General features: G+C 41.0%; 1 protein-coding gene across 1 annotated transcript in view; it reads right to left on the reverse strand.

Annotated features, from left to right (window-relative positions):
- The window catches only part of LRRC1 (leucine rich repeat containing 1), a 137,884-nt gene that overhangs the window by 82,268 nt on the left and 35,838 nt on the right, over positions 1-19,778 (reverse strand). Inside the window, exon 2 of the mRNA XM_066359181.1 lies at positions 4,262-4,379. Coding sequence (XP_066215278.1) covers positions 4,262-4,379 — 118 coding nt within the window. The remainder of the gene's footprint in view (positions 1-4,261; positions 4,380-19,778) is intronic.

Raw genomic sequence — 19,778 nt, forward strand, 5'->3', positions numbered from 1 at the left:
TCTCCTCAGCTGGGGAAACGAGCCTGTAAAAACTCTCCCTCGTGTACAAATCTTTTTTTTTTTTAGAAAAGAACAAGACTTCTCTTCTCTCTGTTCAGGGAACATCAGGAAAGGTCTAATTCTGCTCCTAGAATCAAAGCCAGCCTGAGCTTGAGTCAGTTCGAGCATCTCAGCCTTTAACCAGAAATATCCGGAAGGTTCCCCCCGTCCCACGTGGGAAGATGCCCGGAGCTGAGTGAATGTGTGCTCTGGACACAAAGCGGTTGAAGAAACCTTACTAGTGAACTTGTGGGTGAGGACAGCTCACATCTTGTGACTCAGTGTGTTCAGAGGACCAGCAGGGCCGGCTGGTGAAGGCAGGATCTCAAGCTCCACTCCAGACCTGTTGCATCACAATCTGCATTTTAGCAACATCCTACAGTAATTCTTTGTATGCTCAAGTAGGACAAGCACTGATGCAATGGACTTGAGTGGTCTCATACCAACATCCTGCCTTCCTCTCCATGGTCAAGCCATGCTTAAGTCCTACTTCTGGAATTTAAAAAGCCAATACAGGTCCTACCATGGCTAAAGCCAATCCTGACTATGGCCCTGCTACAACTCAGAGACCGGGCAGGGACTCAAAGGAACCACCACTGATCACAGAGCAGGCAATTCAACGGGTACCAGAGAAGACTAGAGGCTCTGTAGGCCTCCAGACCTGAGCCCCAAACCCTTACCCACACAAACTAGGTGTTTCCAGAGTCTCAGACTGCAGACTCTGTGACTTTTATCTACCTACTCAGTTGCTCAGGAAATTCACATTAATGTGATTTTTATCTGTAAAGCACAGTGCGATTTGCCCAACCTGGAAATAGCCTGAGACCCCTGTTCCTGTTGGTTAGAATAAATGGTGACCTTGTCCTGCTCTGTCCTCTCCGCAGTCTTTTCACAACCTCAAAGAAAGTCCTGCACCCTGCCACCCTCCTCCATGCTGCCCACTGCCCCCTGACCCATACCCAACACACAGGCCTCCAACTCTGAGCCAGTGCAAGGTCCTGCCAGAGTGGGAAGGGCAGTGAACCCCGCCTCGGCATCCCTACAGCCGGAGAGAGAAGGTAAAAGGCCTGCAGGACCCCTCACAAAGGTCCACACGGACAGAAGGCTGAAAGTGAGAATGGCGTAAAAAAGAGAACAGGTAGCCCTGGCCGGTTGGCTCAGCGGTAGAGCGTCAGCCTAGCGTGTGGAAGACCCGGGTTCGATTCCCAGCCAGGGCACATAGGAGAAGCGCCCATTTGCTTCTCCACCCCTCCACCGCACCTTCCTCTCTGTCTCTCTCATCCCCTCCCGCAGCCAAGGCTCCATTGGAGCAAAGGTGGCCCAGGCGCTGGGGATGGCTCTGTGGCCTCTGCCCCCGGCGCTAGAGTGGCTCTGGTCGCAACATGGCGACGCCCCGGAGGGGCAGAGCATCGCCCTCTGGTGGGTAGAGCATCGACCCCTGGTGGGTGTGCCGAGTGGATCCCGGTCGGGCGCATGCGGGAGTCTGTCTGACTGTCTCTCCCTGTTTCCAGCTTCAGAAAAAGCAAAAAAAAAAAAAAGAGAGAGAGAGAACAGGTATCCGAAGGATGCAAATTTCTTTGTGTCCTGACCCAGGCTGCAGGGAAAGCTCCCCTTCATGAATCAATGTGCTGGAACGCACACAGGGGCAGGCAGTCCTTCTCTCTAGGTATGAACGCTGGAGAAGAAAGAGCTGATGTGGGAACTGGGAGCAGCGGCGACTGACAGCGCAGACCTTGGGCAGAGCAGCCAACCCAATAGCTATAATGCAGCTGGGGACTTGGAAGCTCTGTTTTCTCTCCTCCCACATAATTAAAGCAGACACTTCTCTTTCTCAATTATTTCTGGACCCCTGCTTACTTTCCTTTCGAATGCCAATTTCAAAAATGCTATTTCATTTCTTTGGATTGTATGATATCAGTGGCCATTTTACAAAGTCGCTGCTTCCTTGTAAAACAGTGCAAAGTAGCCAGGCAGCCAGCCAACCACCCTTTAGAACTGAGACAACTGCTCAGGCAGGAGAGAGCAGTTGGAGTTATGTGTTCCTCGGGTGAGGGTGATACAGGATAGCCTTGGAAGCAATTCTGACCTCAGAGCCTGCTCCAACTGCACACCCCGGTGTATGCAACACCGCTCACCAACCAAGTCCGTGCTGCGGGGCAGAGCCATGCTTTGCCCTGCTTGCCACCCTGTCCCGGGGCAGCCAATCTTTATAATGTCCAGTGACCTGTGGCTTATGGCTTATGACTGGCTTAAAAAGATCATCTGTTGGACAGACTCCTCAGCGAGAGGAATGTCACAGCAGGCACAGAAGCTGCGAAGTCCATGGAGAAAGACCACAATGCACTGCTTCTGGACAGGCCAGTTCCCAGAGAGCAGGTCCGCAGGGAGAGGAGAGCAGAGTGGAGCACCCAAATAGAAGCAGGCACCCTGTCGGACAGGAGCATGCGACCTTAAGGTGACATCGGCCACGAGCTCCAGCCAATGCTTTTAGAATGTCAGTGCCCCCCACCCCATTCTTACACTCAGAGCCCCTTGACCTGAGCAGACCAGATCAGCCGCTGTAAATCATGCCCCCAAATAAATACTTCTTCACCTTTTCTAGGATTTCAAGGTAAGTAATAATTCTTATGAAAAATAAAAGAAGACCCCATGTCAAGAAATAGATGACTTTAGCCTAAAGGCAGTTTCCAATTTATGAGATGGAATAGATGATGGCAACCTAACAAGCTGTTAAAAGGGGGGAGGAGATCATTTTTGTTTCATCGTGTTGTCAATCAAGTACTGATCATCCCTGCCGCCTTATAATAGTGACCCAAAAATACTGCATTTGGGTCTGGGAGTGTCTGCGGAAGACACGAGACTCACAACAAGATCCACACCTGATGTTCACTGGGGAAAAACTCAGAGATTCTTATAGGAAAACAAAAAACGAAACACTAAATGAGACAGGTATGTAATAGGAGAGAAAGAAAAGGGTTATCACTTTCATATGCGATTCAGACTACAACAGGGCCCATCCGGAGGAAATAACACCAGAGCTCCGCAGACCTGAGTCCCATCACTTAAGACAAGAGCCTGAGATCCCCCACTTTAAGTAATTAATCAGATATGCAAAAACAAGCAGGGTTACTGACACACCAGGGAGTGCTCTAAGGGCTATGCAACACAAGGTTAAACCAGGGTACTCTGTTTAAAAGTGAAAGGTTAAACAGGACACAAATGATCAGAATGTTCATTTAAAACAAAGCAACATTATGATCAAATCTGGAAATCAAAATAAACTCACATAGATATGGCAAACTCCAGTGGGCAGGCCCACCAGTGGCCTAATTAGAAATAAATTAAACTGGCAGAAGCTGCCTGAACAGCAAAGCAGATCTGTCCACTGCAGGAACATAGGTCTCACAGGAGCACGCCAGGCAACGGAGGCCCGGGCGAAGAAGCAGGCCCTTCCCCAGGGCCGCTTCCCCTGCCTCAGCAGCCGCTGTGCACTGGACAAATGCCACACCGCCAGCCCCCCATGTCACAGCCAGTGAAACGAGGGAGCTAGACTGTATTACTTCTACTCTATGAGTCAGCCTGAACCCACTTTGAGAAGGTTATCATTTAAAAACTGCGTTGCCTGACCAGGTGGTGGCACAGTGGATAGAGTGTCAGCCTGGGATGCTGAGGATCCAGGTTCGAAACCCCATAAGCGCAGGCTCATCACTTAAAGTGTGGACTCACCACCTTAAGTGCAGGGCCACTGGCTTGAGCATGGGATCATAAACATGACCCCACAGTCACTGGCTTGAGCCCACAGGTCACTGGCTTGAAGCCCAAGGTTGCTGGCTTGAGCAAGGGGTCACTGGCTCAGCTGGAGCCCCCAATCAAGGCACATATGAGAAAGCAATCAATGAACAACTAAGGTGCTGCAACAAAGAATTGATGCTTCTCATCTTTCTGTCTGTCCCTGTCTGTCTGTCTGTCTCTCTCTCGCTTGCTAAATATATATATTATATATAAAATAAAAACTGTGCCATGAAAAGTTTTTGGTAAACACCTGTAAGTTGACTAAACTACTTGATAATGGCATTAATCTCATCCACAAATTTATACATAGCTTTCTCATAACCATCAGGAAAAGTACCTCTGATAGCATTTATCCAATTATATTTATTAAAACTCTCCTCCCAGTATCAGAAGAGACAAATGAACAATTCAAGTGGAATCATTTTCTTACCATTCCGGGACACATCAAGTTCTACCAGCTGCATGAAGTTTGCAATTTCTGGAGGGAGCCGCTGAATTTCATTATCACTAAGTCCAAGCTTTCGTAATTTAGCTAGCTGGAAAAATTGCTGAAAGACAAAATTGTTTCACATAGGTCACACATATACTTGCAATGTAAACTTTGTGTCCAACATGAAATTTCAAACAATATATGTCTTTTAAAAATTAATGAGAATTGCAGCAGTATCAATTTCCTGATTGTGATACTATCCTATAGTCATATAAAGATGTTATCACTGTGCTAAGCTGGCTACAAAAGACATCTCTATTCTATTTTTGGCAACTCCTTTATTATCTGAAATTATCTCAAAATTAAAAGTTTTTAAAAATGAATAACTCAATGAGAATAATAAGTATTCGTTTAAGCTATCTAGTAGGTAGTCACATTTTTTACTAATGAAAACTAATGTTCATTCTGCAATGTTAAGTAAACATGTAAAATTCAGAATAAAATATGTTAAAGACATTGATTTTTGTATTTTTCCGAAGTGAGAAGTGGTGGGGGGGGGGGGCAGACAGACTCCTGCCTGTGCCGGACTGGGATCCCCCCCCCCCGCATGCCTACCAGGGGGTGATGCTCTGCCCATCTGGGGCGTGCTGCAGCCAAAGCCATTCTATCACCTAAGGCGGATGTCATGGAGACATCCTCAGCGCCCGGGCCAACTTTGCTCCAATGGAGCCTTGGCTGTGGGAGGGGAAGAGAGAGACAGAGAAGAAGAAGAGGGGGAGGGGTGGAGAAGCAGATGGGCACTGCTTCTGTGTGCCCTGGCTGGGAATCGAACTCAGGACCTCCACAAGCAGGGCCGATGCTCTACCACTGAGCCAACAGGCCAGGGCCTTGTTAAAGACATTTTTAAAAGGAATTACTGTGCATCAGAATATATACAAGCCTAGAAAGGAATTCCAAGATGTCAGCTGAGCAAGCAGCCCCTAATGGCAACCAGTCTATAACAGAGAAAACATAAAGACTCCCAGGAGAGTTTTGAGCAAAAAAATAAATAAATACATATCTGACACATTATCTGATGTGTCTGGAAGTAGCAAGGGGATTTATTCGGTGATAAATTGGAAATAGAAATGTTTGGTGATTATACTAAAAACAGGAATAGAGAAAACAAAACATAAAAGGGGGGGAGGAATTATTAATTTCCAGAAAAAGTATAAAGTATAAGAAGATATAATCATAATAAAAATAAGATTTGGGCCTGACCAGGTGGTGGCGCAGTGGATAGAGCGTCGGACTGGGATGCAGAGGACCCAGGTTCAAGACCCCGAGTTTGCCAGCTTGAGTGTGGGCTCATCTGGTTTGAGCAAAAAGCTCACCAGCTTGGACCGAAGGTCGCTGGCTTGAGCAAGGGGTTACTCGGTCTGCTGAAGGCCCACGGTCAAGGCACATATGAGAAAGCAATCAATGAACAACTAAGGTGTCACAACGAAAAACTGATGATTGATGCTTATCTCTCTCCGTTCCTGACTGTCTATCCCTATCTGACTCTCTCTCTCTGTCTTTGTTAAAAAAATATATATATATGTAACACATATATATATAAATATATATATTTATATATATGTGTGTGTGTGTGTTATACATATATATATGTAACACATATATATATAAACATATATATAAAAATATATATATATATGTAACACATATATATATAAATAAGATTCGGTTATGAACAACATACAGTCATTATACTTTAATATCTCTGTATTCATAAAACCAAATTTTATTTTATGTCATATTTATTAAAAAGATGGGAAAGAAACAGTAAATGCTAAAGTCTCATCTTCCATAGAAGGGAATTGACAGAAAACTATAAAGTGAAGGGGAAAAATCAAACTGTAAAAGCAAGCCATTTAGCAAGAAATATGGAGGCAAATGTCAGTAAAAACAGCCATGAGGTGAGGGTTCTCAAAGCCAGAAACTGGAGTGGAGAAGGGAGGGCAAGAGGCTGCTGGTCTTCACTGTCACCCTACATGGCTCATTGGGATTTTAAAAACTATCTGCATCTATTACTTTGCTAAATAGAAATTGAATTTACAAAGGGAAAAGTCTCTACTAAGGTAAGGGTGCTCTGAATGATCATTTTGAAGGATGTTGATATATAATAAGTTTCATTTTCATTACACTTAACTTATTTGATTTTTTAAATTGCCACTTACATTCAATGTTGTTTTGTATTAGTTTCAGGTACACGGCACAGTTAGACAATCATACGCAGTGTTCCCCGATATTGCGGTACCCAGCGGCACCACACCCAGTTACTCCGATACTGCCGACTGTGTTCCCTGTGCTGTCCTTTACACCCCCGTGACTATTTGTAACTACCAAGCTGTCCTTCTTAATTCCTTCACATTTTCCATCCAGTCCCCCAGCCTCTCTCCACTCCGGCAACCATCAGTCTGTTAAAGTCACCATCTTTTTGAAAGCAATTGGACAACCCATAAAACGTACGTTTTCCTTTTTTTAATTAAAAAAAATTTTAAATGTATTGATTTTAGCAAGAGAGAAAGAGTAGGAGTGAGAGAGAGAGAAACAGGAACTTCAATCTGTTGTTCCTGTATGTGTCCTGACCAGGGATTGAACCAGCAACCTCTGTGCTTTGGGACAATGCTCTAACCAACCGAGCTACATAGCCAGGGGAAAAACGTAAGTTCTCAAGTCCACTGACATAATACTTTTGACCATTGTCCTTGCAATATAATTGAAAATAAAAAGAACAAGCTACAATGCCTATGTCTTCACATTATCAGTACAAACAGAAAACATACATGTTAAAGTAAGGGAAATGACCAGCATGTTAATAAATAATTTGATATTAAGCGAACAACAAAAACAGTTACTATCAAGGCCACAGTATTTGTGGAAGATTTACAATGCAAATATAATTTTTTTAAAATTGCAGGTACACTATGTAAAAAAATTATGTGTTCATACTGACAGGAAGAAAACAGGAAAAACAGTTACGCTAGATAATAAAAAATGTACACACAACTTAATTTTTTTATTTAAAAAGGAAGATATTTTAAAATAAAGTGAACTACGAAGCTCTGAAAATGAATGCTACCAATTAGTTGCATATTATAATGAAGGTGTTCAACAAAAGGACTAGTCCTTTATTCATACAGTTGAGATTTAATTTCTTAAGAAAATGTATTGAAATGTCTTTATGCTGGTTGTACCGAAGCATGAGCTGACACAAAGCTATTCAAAAGAGCTGCATATTTAAATAAGCTTATGCCAGTTGTTCAAAGGGTCTGACAGTTTCATAATGCATCCATGTGTTTACTCAAGCATGAAAAGCTCATTTTGTTTTCCAGGAGAGGCATAATAGCAACAGCACAAAAAAAAATCGCCAATCACATGCATTCAGAGACCATTCAGAAATAGTACAAGAAATCAAGTCAATAAGGTACTTAGATCTACAATGAATAATAAATTAGTTTTTGTATCTGTAGAAACAGCAGCCTACAACTCTCCACATCCAGTAGAAATCATAACAGCAAGCAAATTTGTGTTTTTTCTGCATGTTAAAGCATCCTCAAATAGAGCTTCTCATACATAAATATCATCTTACTCTACCTGGGAAGCACATGCCAGATGTAAAAACAACCCTATCTGCAGGATCCCCAATGAAAAAAAATAATTCCTCAATCCTTCCCTCATTATCTCGATGGGATCTTAATGTGGTATCCAAATGCTTTAAGTTAACTATTTTCTTAGAAGAATGACACAATGCCACTAAGACAGTATTAAATCTTCAAGTTTTCAAGTTTCTCAGATAGAGAGAAAACTCAACAAGCTGCACACCCTCTGCTTTCTCTTTGAGATTAGCCAGGGCACATGAAAAACAATTCATGTAGCTGTCTTGGCAGGATGCCTCAGCACAGAGTGATCATGTGATGGAACACACAGACACCATTCTTCAACTATAGCACATCTGATTAGAGCACCCTGGCCCACTTACAGCACATTTTGTACAATTGTATGCAAAGAAACCCAAACTGCCTTGGCTTGTTAGGCTATACCAGTCTCCTTAGAGTCACTATTGTTTGTAGTAGATACAGAATCTTCAATTTAGCTGAACAAAATGTTTCTTTTTCCCAATCTCTATTTTTGACAAAATTATTTTTCCTTCTCTTTTGTTAGTGTTAACACCTCCCTTCTTCTTAGAAAGGACATAAGGAAATCTCAGTCTACAAGAGCTGTGTAATTTTTGGCTACTACACGGCCAATGATCAGTCAGTTGTCCTCTCACTGTCCAAATGTCTCCCCCAGTGTAAAGAATGTTATTAAACTCTTGAAAATTGTTTGACTGCAAGCTACAAATGACACCAATGTACTCACAGATTTCACTTCTGGAGACATTCTAACCCTTTGACTAAAATGTTGACCCCTTTTTACCATACTTAACTCCCATCACAGTCCGTCTAGTGTCTCCACTGACCTGAATTGCCCTTTTGTGTAAACTCCTGGGTAAAGATACAGTCAACCAATGTTTCCAATCTAGACATTAGATTACCACTTTTTATAGTATTTGTCATTTGACAATGTTCTTTTCTATAAGACTTATAAAAAGTGACAGTGACTTTATTACCCAGAAAGCCTACATATATACCTTTATAAAAAATCCTTCACATGTTATCCCAGAATACATACAAAATGTGCTTGATAGAGTTATTCATAATGGCCCAAAACTGTAAATAACCCAAACCCCCATCAATAGATCTCACAGAAGAATATTCTTACAGATTCTAAACAGCAACAAAAATGAAAGGGTACCGTTAGCCACGATATGCAAGAATCTTAGAAATAACACTCAGCAAATGAAGCCAGACACAAAAAAATACAGACATTATTCCACTTAAATAATGCTGGAAAAAAATCACCAAAACTAAACAATTTTTCTTAGCGATACCCACAAAGTTGGCAAAAACTATCAAGAAAAGCAAGGAAGGGATTCCTATAAAATAAAATCAAGTTAGTGATGAGCATAAAATCTAGGTGAGGGAGAGGACTGTGATCAGAAAGGGCATGCAATGGGCTTTTGGAGTCCTGGCTGTGTCCAATTTCTTAACCTGAGCAGTAGTGACAGGTGTTCATTGCACAGTTTGTTATAAGCTGTTATATGCACTTTTCTATATATGTATTTTACTTCACCATAAGAAAGTTTTTAGGCCCTGGCCAGTTGGCTCAGTGGTAGAGCGTTGGCCTGGCGTGCAGGAGTCCCGGGTTCGATTCCCAGCCAGGGCACACAGGAGAAGCGCCCATCTGCTTCTCTGCCCCTCCTCCTCTCCTTCCTCTCTGTCTCTCTCTTCCCCTCCCGCAGCCAAGGCTCCATTGGAGCAAAGATGGCCCAGGCGCTGAGGATGGCTCTATGGCCTCTGCCTCAGGCGCTAGAATGGCTCTGGTTGTAACAGAGCAATGCTCCAGATGGGCAGAGCATCGCCCCCTGGTGGGCATGCCGGGTGGATCCCGGTCAGGCACATGCGGGAGTCTGACTGCCTCCCCGTTTCCAACTTCAGAAAAATACAAAAAAAAAAAAAAAAAGAAAGTTTTTAAAACTATTTATTAATTAGAAAGGAAAAAATGCCAGACAATTTCCACCAAAGAGGTCAAATTCTTTTTTTTTTGCGAGAGAGACAGAAAGGAGAGAGATGAGAAGCATCAACTCATAGTTGCAGGACTTGAATTGTTCGTTCACTGCTTCTCATAGGTGCCTTGACCAGGGGGCACCTATGCTCAAGCAGAGCCTTTGCTCAAGCCAGTGACCTCTGGGCTCTAGACAGTGACCATGGGGTCATGTCTATGATCCCACACTCAAGCCAGAGACCCCATGCTCAAGCCGGTAATCTCGCACTCAAGCTGGTGACCTCGGGGTTTTGAACCTGAGTCCTCAGTGTCCCAGGTCAACAATCTATCCACTGTGCCACCACCTGGGCAGGCAAGAGGTCAAATTCTTTAACTCAGTAATTTTTTACTGGTATGCCACAAGAATTGTTAAAACATGCAATAATTGACTACTTAGTCAGGGGCACTGATCTTTTCCTTAAATTGTCAAGTAAAAAAATTATAACAGCCAGTACAAGAATAGCTATCCAGTGTGACTGAATCAAAACTATACCTATTTTTTTTTGTCAGATCAGAAAATATATCTTTTTGTGTGCTACAGAATTTTAGTAATGAATTTATGTGTGCCCTAAGATGAAAAAGGTTGAAAATTACAACTTTAAATCATCAAGAGTTAATGACAATGAAAGAAATGACATTATATCTGAAGGAAGAGAAGTACCATGACCATATTAACTAAAACAACAATATCAGTAATGATAATACTATTGCCATTGTGATATTGTCATTATGATACAGCCATTTACCTCTACTGAGGGATTCTCTAAGCTTGACAGTGAAATAAGGACTTTACATCATGGGTCATATTCTTAATCATCTCAGCATTGCCACAATGCTGATACATACACGCATCAGTTAGTTTTTGATGCATAACAAACTACCCCAAACTTAGTGACTCAAAAGATATATACATATATATTTGTTTCTTGTTTCTGTGGGCTGGCTGGGCAATTCCTCTGTTGCTGTGACCTGAGCTCACTCATTTAACTACATAGAGATGCAGGGTCAGAGGGCTGAAAGACACCCCTCCAACCCCAGCCTCACTCTCACGGTCTGGCAATTAGTGCCAGCTGTCAGTTGGATCACCTCTGCTCTGCACAAGTCCCCTTGTCCTCTCCCCTATGATAGAGAAGATTTCCTAGAGGACGCCCTCTGAGCTCTGAGCCGTACTCAAAGGGGCAAAGGAAGAGGTTGCAAGGATTCTTACAGCCTGCACCTTGAAATCTGCATAATGTCATTTCTGCCACATTCAGGACAGTGGAGAAATCCTGTCTACTGGTATAGACAGAAGGAGCAGTGAAACTCACACTGAACAGAGGCGTGGAATGGGAGAAACTGGGCAGACAAATGAGGCAGGAACCTCAAGTATGCCACAGAGAAATGCATATTAAAATGAGATACATTATCCTAGGAAAGTCTGCGGTTGATCACAGGGTAATGACTTTTGTAAAGAAAATTTAAACAGAAAATATAATAATATACCAAATAAACTCTGGTTAAGATATGATTCTTGATATGTAAGAAGGTTACATATAGAGGGAAAAGCCCAAGAAATATCCACAGACTAGTGAATGGATCGGTTGGTCAATGCAGAGAATTCGAATAATAATATCTCACATCCAGAATTTGTATTTGAAAGGGCTTTAGCAAACTCTATAATAAAAACTACTGATGAAATAAGTGTTAAAAGACACGTTTTTGTGTGTGTCTTGGTAAAGAGGTGTGGAATGAGAATGTCCCTGGGTGAAACACTTGTCCTCTCAGTCCTGTTTCCTTAGGTAAAAAAGAAGTAAATAAACAAACATTAAATGACAAAAAGGCTCCTTTTAGTTCTAAAAATTATAGGATTGCACTTCAGAATACCTTCAATATACCATTAAGAAAAATGAAAATCCTATTAGCACACAATATATTAAGCATGGAGTTAAAAATGCTTAAAATTATAGAAAGCAGATTAGTGGTTGCCTAGGAAATGGGGTATGACTACTAATGGGTATAGGGTTCCTTTTGTGGTTCTGAAATTGATTGTGTTAATGGCTGCACACTCCTCTAATATACTAAAAACTACTGAGCGGTGCACTTAAAATGGGTAAACTGTATGGTATGTGAATTGTACCTCAAAGATGTCAAATCATGCATAGCATTGGTAGGCAACTAATAAAGAAGGACTCTTTTATGGTAATAAAAGACTAAGCTAGGAATACTTAATACTTTTATTTAATTGAATCCCTTATGCATTAATGAGGTCAAGTTTTTTTCTCTTATTAATAGATTTTTTAAAAAACAAAAAACAAAAAAACCAAACCTGAGATTCAGCAATATTGAGTAGCTTCCCTGACACTGGTTGCAGTTAATAACATTCTTTAAGGACTATCTCAAAGCACCACCATGTAGGAGGATCACAGAGTAATACATTTTCAGTTAACTATCTGGCAAACAAAACATTAATGAAACTATATTCTCATTAGAGAAGTAAGACAGTCATGGGGGAGAGGGGATTTAGACTAAAAAAAAAAAAAGAGTCACTGCTAAAATTGTGTCAATGCCATATTTCATCTTGATTAACAGGTTAAGAAGGAAAAATAAGTAAGCTAATGAAACGTGCATGTTAGAGTCCATACACAGTGTTGCTGTGAATTCAGTCCAGGCAGAGCGAGCAGACCTGAAAGAAATCAAGAAGATAAGGAAATGAATCAACTTCTAGAGGGTCACCTGTATGGAGACCTAACTCCAGAGAAAGCCGTAAGCAAAGGGCAGGCTGGAACAGACACAGAAAGCAGCAGACAGAAATTTGATACAAATTTATAATACAATCTAGCATAAAAGCATATAAAGGGGAAAAGAAGCCTTAGTCTAGTTTTGGAGGTAAAAGAGGAGATATCACCCAGCAGCAGGGCAGTCTCGGTGAAATTCAGAAAACATTAACTACACTATCCATTCAAGTGCGACTGGAATTTTTACTTTCAGATAGACATAGAATGGAATTCAAGAAAGCCCCAAATACTCAGGAATTTGAAACACTAACTCACAAAATACAAAGCTTACATCCACATACTGTTGCATGGGCCACATAACACATAATATTGTACAAAATAAAATAAAAAGTTTCATCCCTCAATAAAACTAACTACTTCCTCTATAATGTGGAGCAGGGAGAAATATATTTCCTTGGCTATTTATTTGCCTATAAGACAAAAAAATAAAATAAAATAGATCACAGGAAAAAGCCTCCTGTTCTGCAATACAATTTTTTAATCCATTCATAATTCATTAGCACAGATACCCTTTCCTTTATGCAACAAAGAAGAGGGTACTGATTCTCTCCTTACATGGCCCTAAAAAGTCACAGATAAATCAAATTTCAGAGAAGCAAATTAGATTTCACTGGGCATTTAAAATAAAGATATTTACAATTTACTTTGCTTGAAATATTTCCCTTTCCAATTTCTCTATCTTCTGGCCTCCACTAATAAATAATTTTATCCTCTTCCATTGGTTAACATTTTCAAGGTACTTTCATACATTATCAAGCTACCACCATTAATGGACCCTAATAAAGATATGAATGCCCCAATAATATCCCTAGCCCCCCAAATTAAAATAGCTCAGGGGTGAATCACTTTGCAAATCATAAAACCAGGAATGCTTTATGTATTTATTGTGTTATGATCAGAAGAGTGGATAAGGTTGGTGATGGTATTTGCAATGGTTTGGAGAAGAGAAATTTTTATTAAAAGTAAGATGGATCAGGCCCTGGCTGGTTGGCTCAGCGGTAGAGTGTCAGCCTGGTGTGTGGTTGTCCCGGGTTCGATTCCAGGCCAGGGCACACAGGAGAAGCACCCATCTGCTTCTCCACCCTTCCCCCTCTCCTTTCTCTCTACCTCTCTCTTCCCCTCCTGCAGCCAAGGCTCCATTGGAGCAAAGTTGGCCTCCACCTCAGGCGCTAGAATGGTTCCAGCTGCAACAGAGCAACACCCCAGATGGGCAGAGCATCACTCTCTGGGGGGCATGCCGAGTCGATCCCGGTTGGGCACATGTGGGAGTCTGTCTCTCTGCCTCCCCGCCTTTCACTTCAGAAAAATACAAAAAAAAAAAAAAAAAAAAAGTAAGATGGATCAGGACAGCATCACTCTACTGAGAACCTGAATGTGGAGAAGCCGTGGGCCTGGGAGGACAGCGGCAGGCACAGGTGGAGGACTGACAAGGCTTAGATTGAGCAGGACTGGCTTAGCACAGGGAAAGGTCAAATATGACAGGGTGAAAAATCAGTTATCAACCTGAAACACTAGCAATAAAGAAGAAGAAACACAGGATGGTAAATTTAAGCACTGACCTATTATATGCCATTAAAAATCATGTTTCTAGAGAACATTTAGTAATGTGATGTATACATCTATACCAGGGGTATAAAAAATGTAAAGTATATACACCATACTCTATTTTGCTTTTAAAAATGTAATAGAAATTTAGGAAAAGAACTCCTTTAAAAGGGTAAATCTGGTGCCAAAAAAAAAAAAAACTTAAGCCCAGTGATTGAGGAATATTTCATTGTGTTTCTGTACCACGGAAAGCCAAATTCTGTATCTCATTAAAGAGATGTTTTTTCCTACAAACTTGAATGAACTGTATAGGGATGGAGAGATAACAAGTTTACATACAAAAAGAAAAAAAGTTCTTCCAACAAGAAATCAAACAAATATTCAATTAAATTTATTAAAGTGGTCTAACATTTTGACACAGGATTTTCATTAAGGTTGAATTTTTCATACATTGTACTTAGGAAAGTATTACATGACTCAAATTGAATAAAGCTTTGTTTTCTGGACATTTTGTCATGGACTCAATACCATTTATCCAAGCTAATAGCAGTAAGAAGCATTACATATAATATATGTATAATATATAATGTGCCTACTGTATTCAGGGTTTTAAAGTAGAGGGAAAAAGTGTTCAAATGAGATAGTGTCCTTACTCCCAGGAGACATCCAGGAGCTGAGGACACAAGACAGGTGGATGAGATGTTAAGATATGAGGGAGAAAGTGAATCATAATAAATGAGGCACAGAATGCTGTGAAAGGATAATAAATGTCTCTTGTCATCAGAAACTACATCCGTTATGCTCCTTCAGGGAAAAAAGAGTCAATTAGGCTGTTTTATGGTCAGTCATGCCACAGCGCTAAGATTCCTATGAGACATCAAATACGAATGGATAATTCAGAGAAACTGCATTAGGGAGATTGCTTCTGAATTTTCACAGGAAACACACCAACATTTGAATCAACACTCTGAGTTCTCCTGAAGTCACAGGCTAAGAAAAAGGGTTGCAGCAACACTTGGGTAAACAGCATACCTTGGAATGCCTATTAGTTAATGTTTTTCATCTCCTGAGTAAATTAGTACACCTAGTCAGAGTTTGAGCTTCCTGAACAGCAAGCAGGAAATGGACTCAGTCTCTGACACAGCACTTACAAAATTTATGTGCGTTACCAGGTCACGATCATTCAAGAATGGCCCATAATTTTCCAAGGCAACACTGAGTGGCATTTTTTGTGCATACTAATCATTAAGTAAAGGGAAAAGAAAAGGACTTTGTCTCTTATTCTCGATGATGCTGAAGATGAAAATGCTGTTTTAAACCATTCATCAAGAAATCTTAAAGGGCTGCAGAGGGACCTGACTGACCAATTAATACACCGTATTTCCCCATAGAGTGGGTTGGCAAGGAAGTAATTTCGGTTGTATAGTGTGAAAAACTCATTTTTTAATACAAAGAGTAAACTTTAAACAATTATATATTTCCCATTTTGTTCAATGACCTTTTGCCATCTTTCTTAAAGCTTCATGATTCCACGCTCATAGAAATTTTGGTCCTTATCAGCAAAAAAAATGAACCAAGTGTGATTTAAGGTCATCATCATTTGTGAAATTTTACCATTCAAAGAAAGAGTTTTGCAAACTTCAAAATACGTGGTAAACAGATGGTGCCAGGTCAGGGCTGTATGGGTGATGCGACATCTCTTCCCCCATATAATAATTTTAATTTCCCAGAGTTACTAAAGATGTGTGAAGCTTTGCATTATCATGGTGGAACACAATTCCTTGGCAATTTGCCAATTCTGGCCATTTTTCTTTGATTGCTTCCTCTAGTTTCATTAGTTAGTGACAGTAACTGAATTGACTGTCTGTTTCTTGGAAGCAGCTCCAAATACACAACACCTTTGTAGTCCCACCAAACTGACACCATGACCTTTTTTTGATGCAATTCAGCTTTAGATGTGGTTTGTGCTGGTTCATCACGCTTGGACCAGGATCGTTTTCAAATGATGTTATTGTAGATGACCCATTTTTCATCACCAGTGGTGATTCTTTTCAAAAAAGCGGGTCAGTTTCATTGCACTTGAGATGGATATTGCAAATATGGATTCGGTGTGTTAAGTGAATCTCTTTCAACTCATGTGGAACCCAAATATCAAGCTTCTTTGCAAGTCCAAGACATGTTAAGTGATTTTCAATTGTTGCGTGCGATACATTTAACCTCTCTGCACTCTCTCCAACAGTTATATGACGATTCTCTTCAATTATGGCTTTGATTTGGTCATCATCAACTTCAGTAGTTCGACCAGAACACTGGTTATCTTTGAGTGAAAAATCTCCAGATCAGAATTTTTTAAACCAATTCTGACACACGCGTTCTGTTATGCAATCAGCACCATGAACCTCACATATCTTTTTGTGAGCCTCAGCAGCTTGCTTTCCTTTTCGGAAATAAAAAAATCTGCCAAAAACGTTCGTTTCTGCACTCTGTGTTAAAATTGACCCTAAGCTAACAGCTACAAACAAAATTACACATAACTTGTTTCCAAAGTAACCAAAATGTGACTGATATCAAATGTCAAAAGGAAAAACCCTAAGACTGACAGAAGTCCTTCAAAACAATTACAATGCTATGTGTGACAACCAAAAATTCTTGCCAACCCAATATAAGATGCACCTTTTGCAAAAAATTTGGGATCTAAAAACTCGGTGTGTCTTATACAGCGGTTGTAGATTTTTTTACTTGCATTTCCCGCTTTTTCGCGCTTGTTTTTGCGCTCATTGTTGAAGACAGTGATTCGTCATCAGACACAGATGAGGACAAGCTAATGAATGGGAGTTTTGACAGTGATGAGGAGTTGTATAAATTTTATGATGAATAAAACTTGAGTTCAATAACTTTGTTAATTTTTTTTCAAATTTCAACCCTCCAAATTAAGTGTGTCTTATACATGGGGAATATGGTAATATGACATGTTGTAGCTAAGACTGTCTCTGACAAACTGTTGCATGGGTTAAGCCTGGCAGTGGTAGTCAAGATGCTACTATATTTATTTTGGAGAGTCTGTTTCAAAGGAGATCCAAAGTCCTCTTTCAAAAAAGGAGGAAGTGTATGGTCAAGCAGTAGAATAAAGCAAACACTAACAGGACAAATAATCCACGCATCAGATGCATAACTCCTGAAGTTCCATAAGACTCCAAACAATTTGAATATGTAACTTGGTTTTTGCCTAGATGAAGAAGTCACTGGTAGGCCCTAACCACGTTTCAGACATTTAAAAATTTAATGGTCCCTGTAGTGTTGAATCATAAAGAAGGGCTTAACTTAATTTGCTAAAAAAAAAAAAAAATTCCATTTTCTATTATATTTTAAATACACATGAGCTACAATATATATATTTGCACTACTATAACCACAATTTAAGATTAAAATTGGGCAACTTACTAACTTTATGAGAAGCACCTCCTTCTACCCACACAAGTGTTTATAGCTTGGGGTAAGAACTGTCTTTCCTCTTCAAAATAAATATACTCTCATATTTAAATTTCTCACACATACTAAATTCACACTGTGTCCTACTGGCTGACCAAAAAAGCTATGTGAAAAGCAAGATGGAAAAAAACTGAGTAGGATCCCTAGCAACTCACAAAAACAAAACAGAGTTCATGCTAATCGTCATATTTTAGCGTCACAAACTGAACTAAATATTAAATTCTAATATTAATCTAGATGAAGAACCACAAACACAAGGCCTAATTTTAAAAACTTTCTGAATTGCCCTACTGTTTGAGGAAAAGAAGAAACCATTAGTGCCCAAGAGGAAAAGCTCAACTTCCATGGTCTGCAGTTACATTTGATTAAATGCTAAAGTCTAAGAAGTTTGCTTTCTTTGTTAGGAGGACAAGCAAAGCTCTCTAAGTGCCACTTCTTGAAGCTGCTCTTTTTGACATTCTTTAAATTTTATTTTTACTATTTACCAGCAACTGAGGTAAGAGGCCAAACTGACATTCCTAGCATTCATTTAATATGCAAATGGAGAGCAATGTCGGGTGGTGGCCTGCAGACCACACAACAAGCCACTCTACTCACTAACCACAGCATCTGTCTAAGGACGTAATTCTTGCCTTGCGACTGAGCTCTTCAAAGAAGCTTTGGCAGTGTGCTGGTGTTGCTGACCAGCTGGTTCCTTGGGATGGAGACTATATACTTAGTACTTATTCAGTGTACCACCTCGAGAGTCCTCAGTTGGAAATCTCTTTGTGACATGTGATAAAAAAGAGCATTCAAGCCTGACCATAAAATGGCACAGTGCAAAGAGCATCAGACTGGGACATCAAGGACCCAAGTTTGAAACCCTGAGGTCACCGGCTTAAGTGCTGGCTGACCAGCTTGATTGCAGGGTCACTGGCTTGAGCGTGGGATCATAGACATAACCCCATGGTTGCTGGCTTGAAGCCCAAGGTCACTGGCTTGAGCCCAAGGTCGCTGGCTGGAGCAAGGGGTCACTCACTCTGCTGTAGCCACCCGCCCCCTATCCTGGGTCAAGGCACATATGAGAAAGCAATCAATGAACAACTAAGGAGACTAAAAAGCCTCAATGAAGAATTGATGCTTCTCATTTCTCTCCCTTCCCGTCTGTCCCTATCTGTCCCTTTCTCTGACTCTGTTAAAAAAAAAAAAAAAAAAGAGCATTCAAGAAAAGGGGAACACAGGAATCCTATGGAATGCTCCCAAACATGAATCTCAAAGTTAAGAATGAGAGACAACAGCATTTCTTTGGCTCCTGGACTTCCAGGAAACAAGCAACAGATCCCAAGTCTCCAGACAAAAATGGCCTGAACCACTCCCATTAATCCTCTGAGGTAGCTCTGTGGTCCCGATGGCTTCTGTGCCACCACTTCCCTGGCTGCCTACTACCAGTTGAGAGTCCAGCTGGTCACCCAGATGTGCATAATCCATTCATCCATGCGTGGCTCACAATATGATATCATTACTCCTCCAGTCCTGGCTCTACAAACGCCAAGTAGCAAAGCCCTGACAGCTCAAGACGGCAAACGGACTCAATGAGATCTGTGGGCTCCCATCCAGTGCCAACAGCCTGAGCTTCCAGTTACTAAAAGGGAAGGAAAGCCGGTGTGAGACAAATCCCCCATGTTTCTTTATCTTGGCCTTTGAACAGAAAGCCTCCAATTCTCCAATGGGTTACATTCCAAACATTCATTTATAGATCGTTGTTGGATACTCAGAATGTATTTCCACGTGCATAGGAACAACGTGACACGCTGTGATTACATCTTTGAGTACGTGTGCTGAAGTCTACTTGACCCCCAGCAGTATAAACACGTCCTCTCGGAGCCCTCCAATGGCTGACGCCTCATTATGGAGCAGAGTACATACTCCTGAGCCTCCCGTTCAGAGGCTCTCCTAACCTCGGCATATTCTAATAACATCATCAACATTTTTTGTGGGTGCTCTCTCATATCTCATGCCACCAACACAACCATCCAGTGAGC

This window comes from Saccopteryx leptura, chromosome 1, assembly GCF_036850995.1.
Source record: "Saccopteryx leptura isolate mSacLep1 chromosome 1, mSacLep1_pri_phased_curated, whole genome shotgun sequence".
Taxonomy (NCBI): Eukaryota; Metazoa; Chordata; class Mammalia; order Chiroptera; family Emballonuridae; genus Saccopteryx; species Saccopteryx leptura.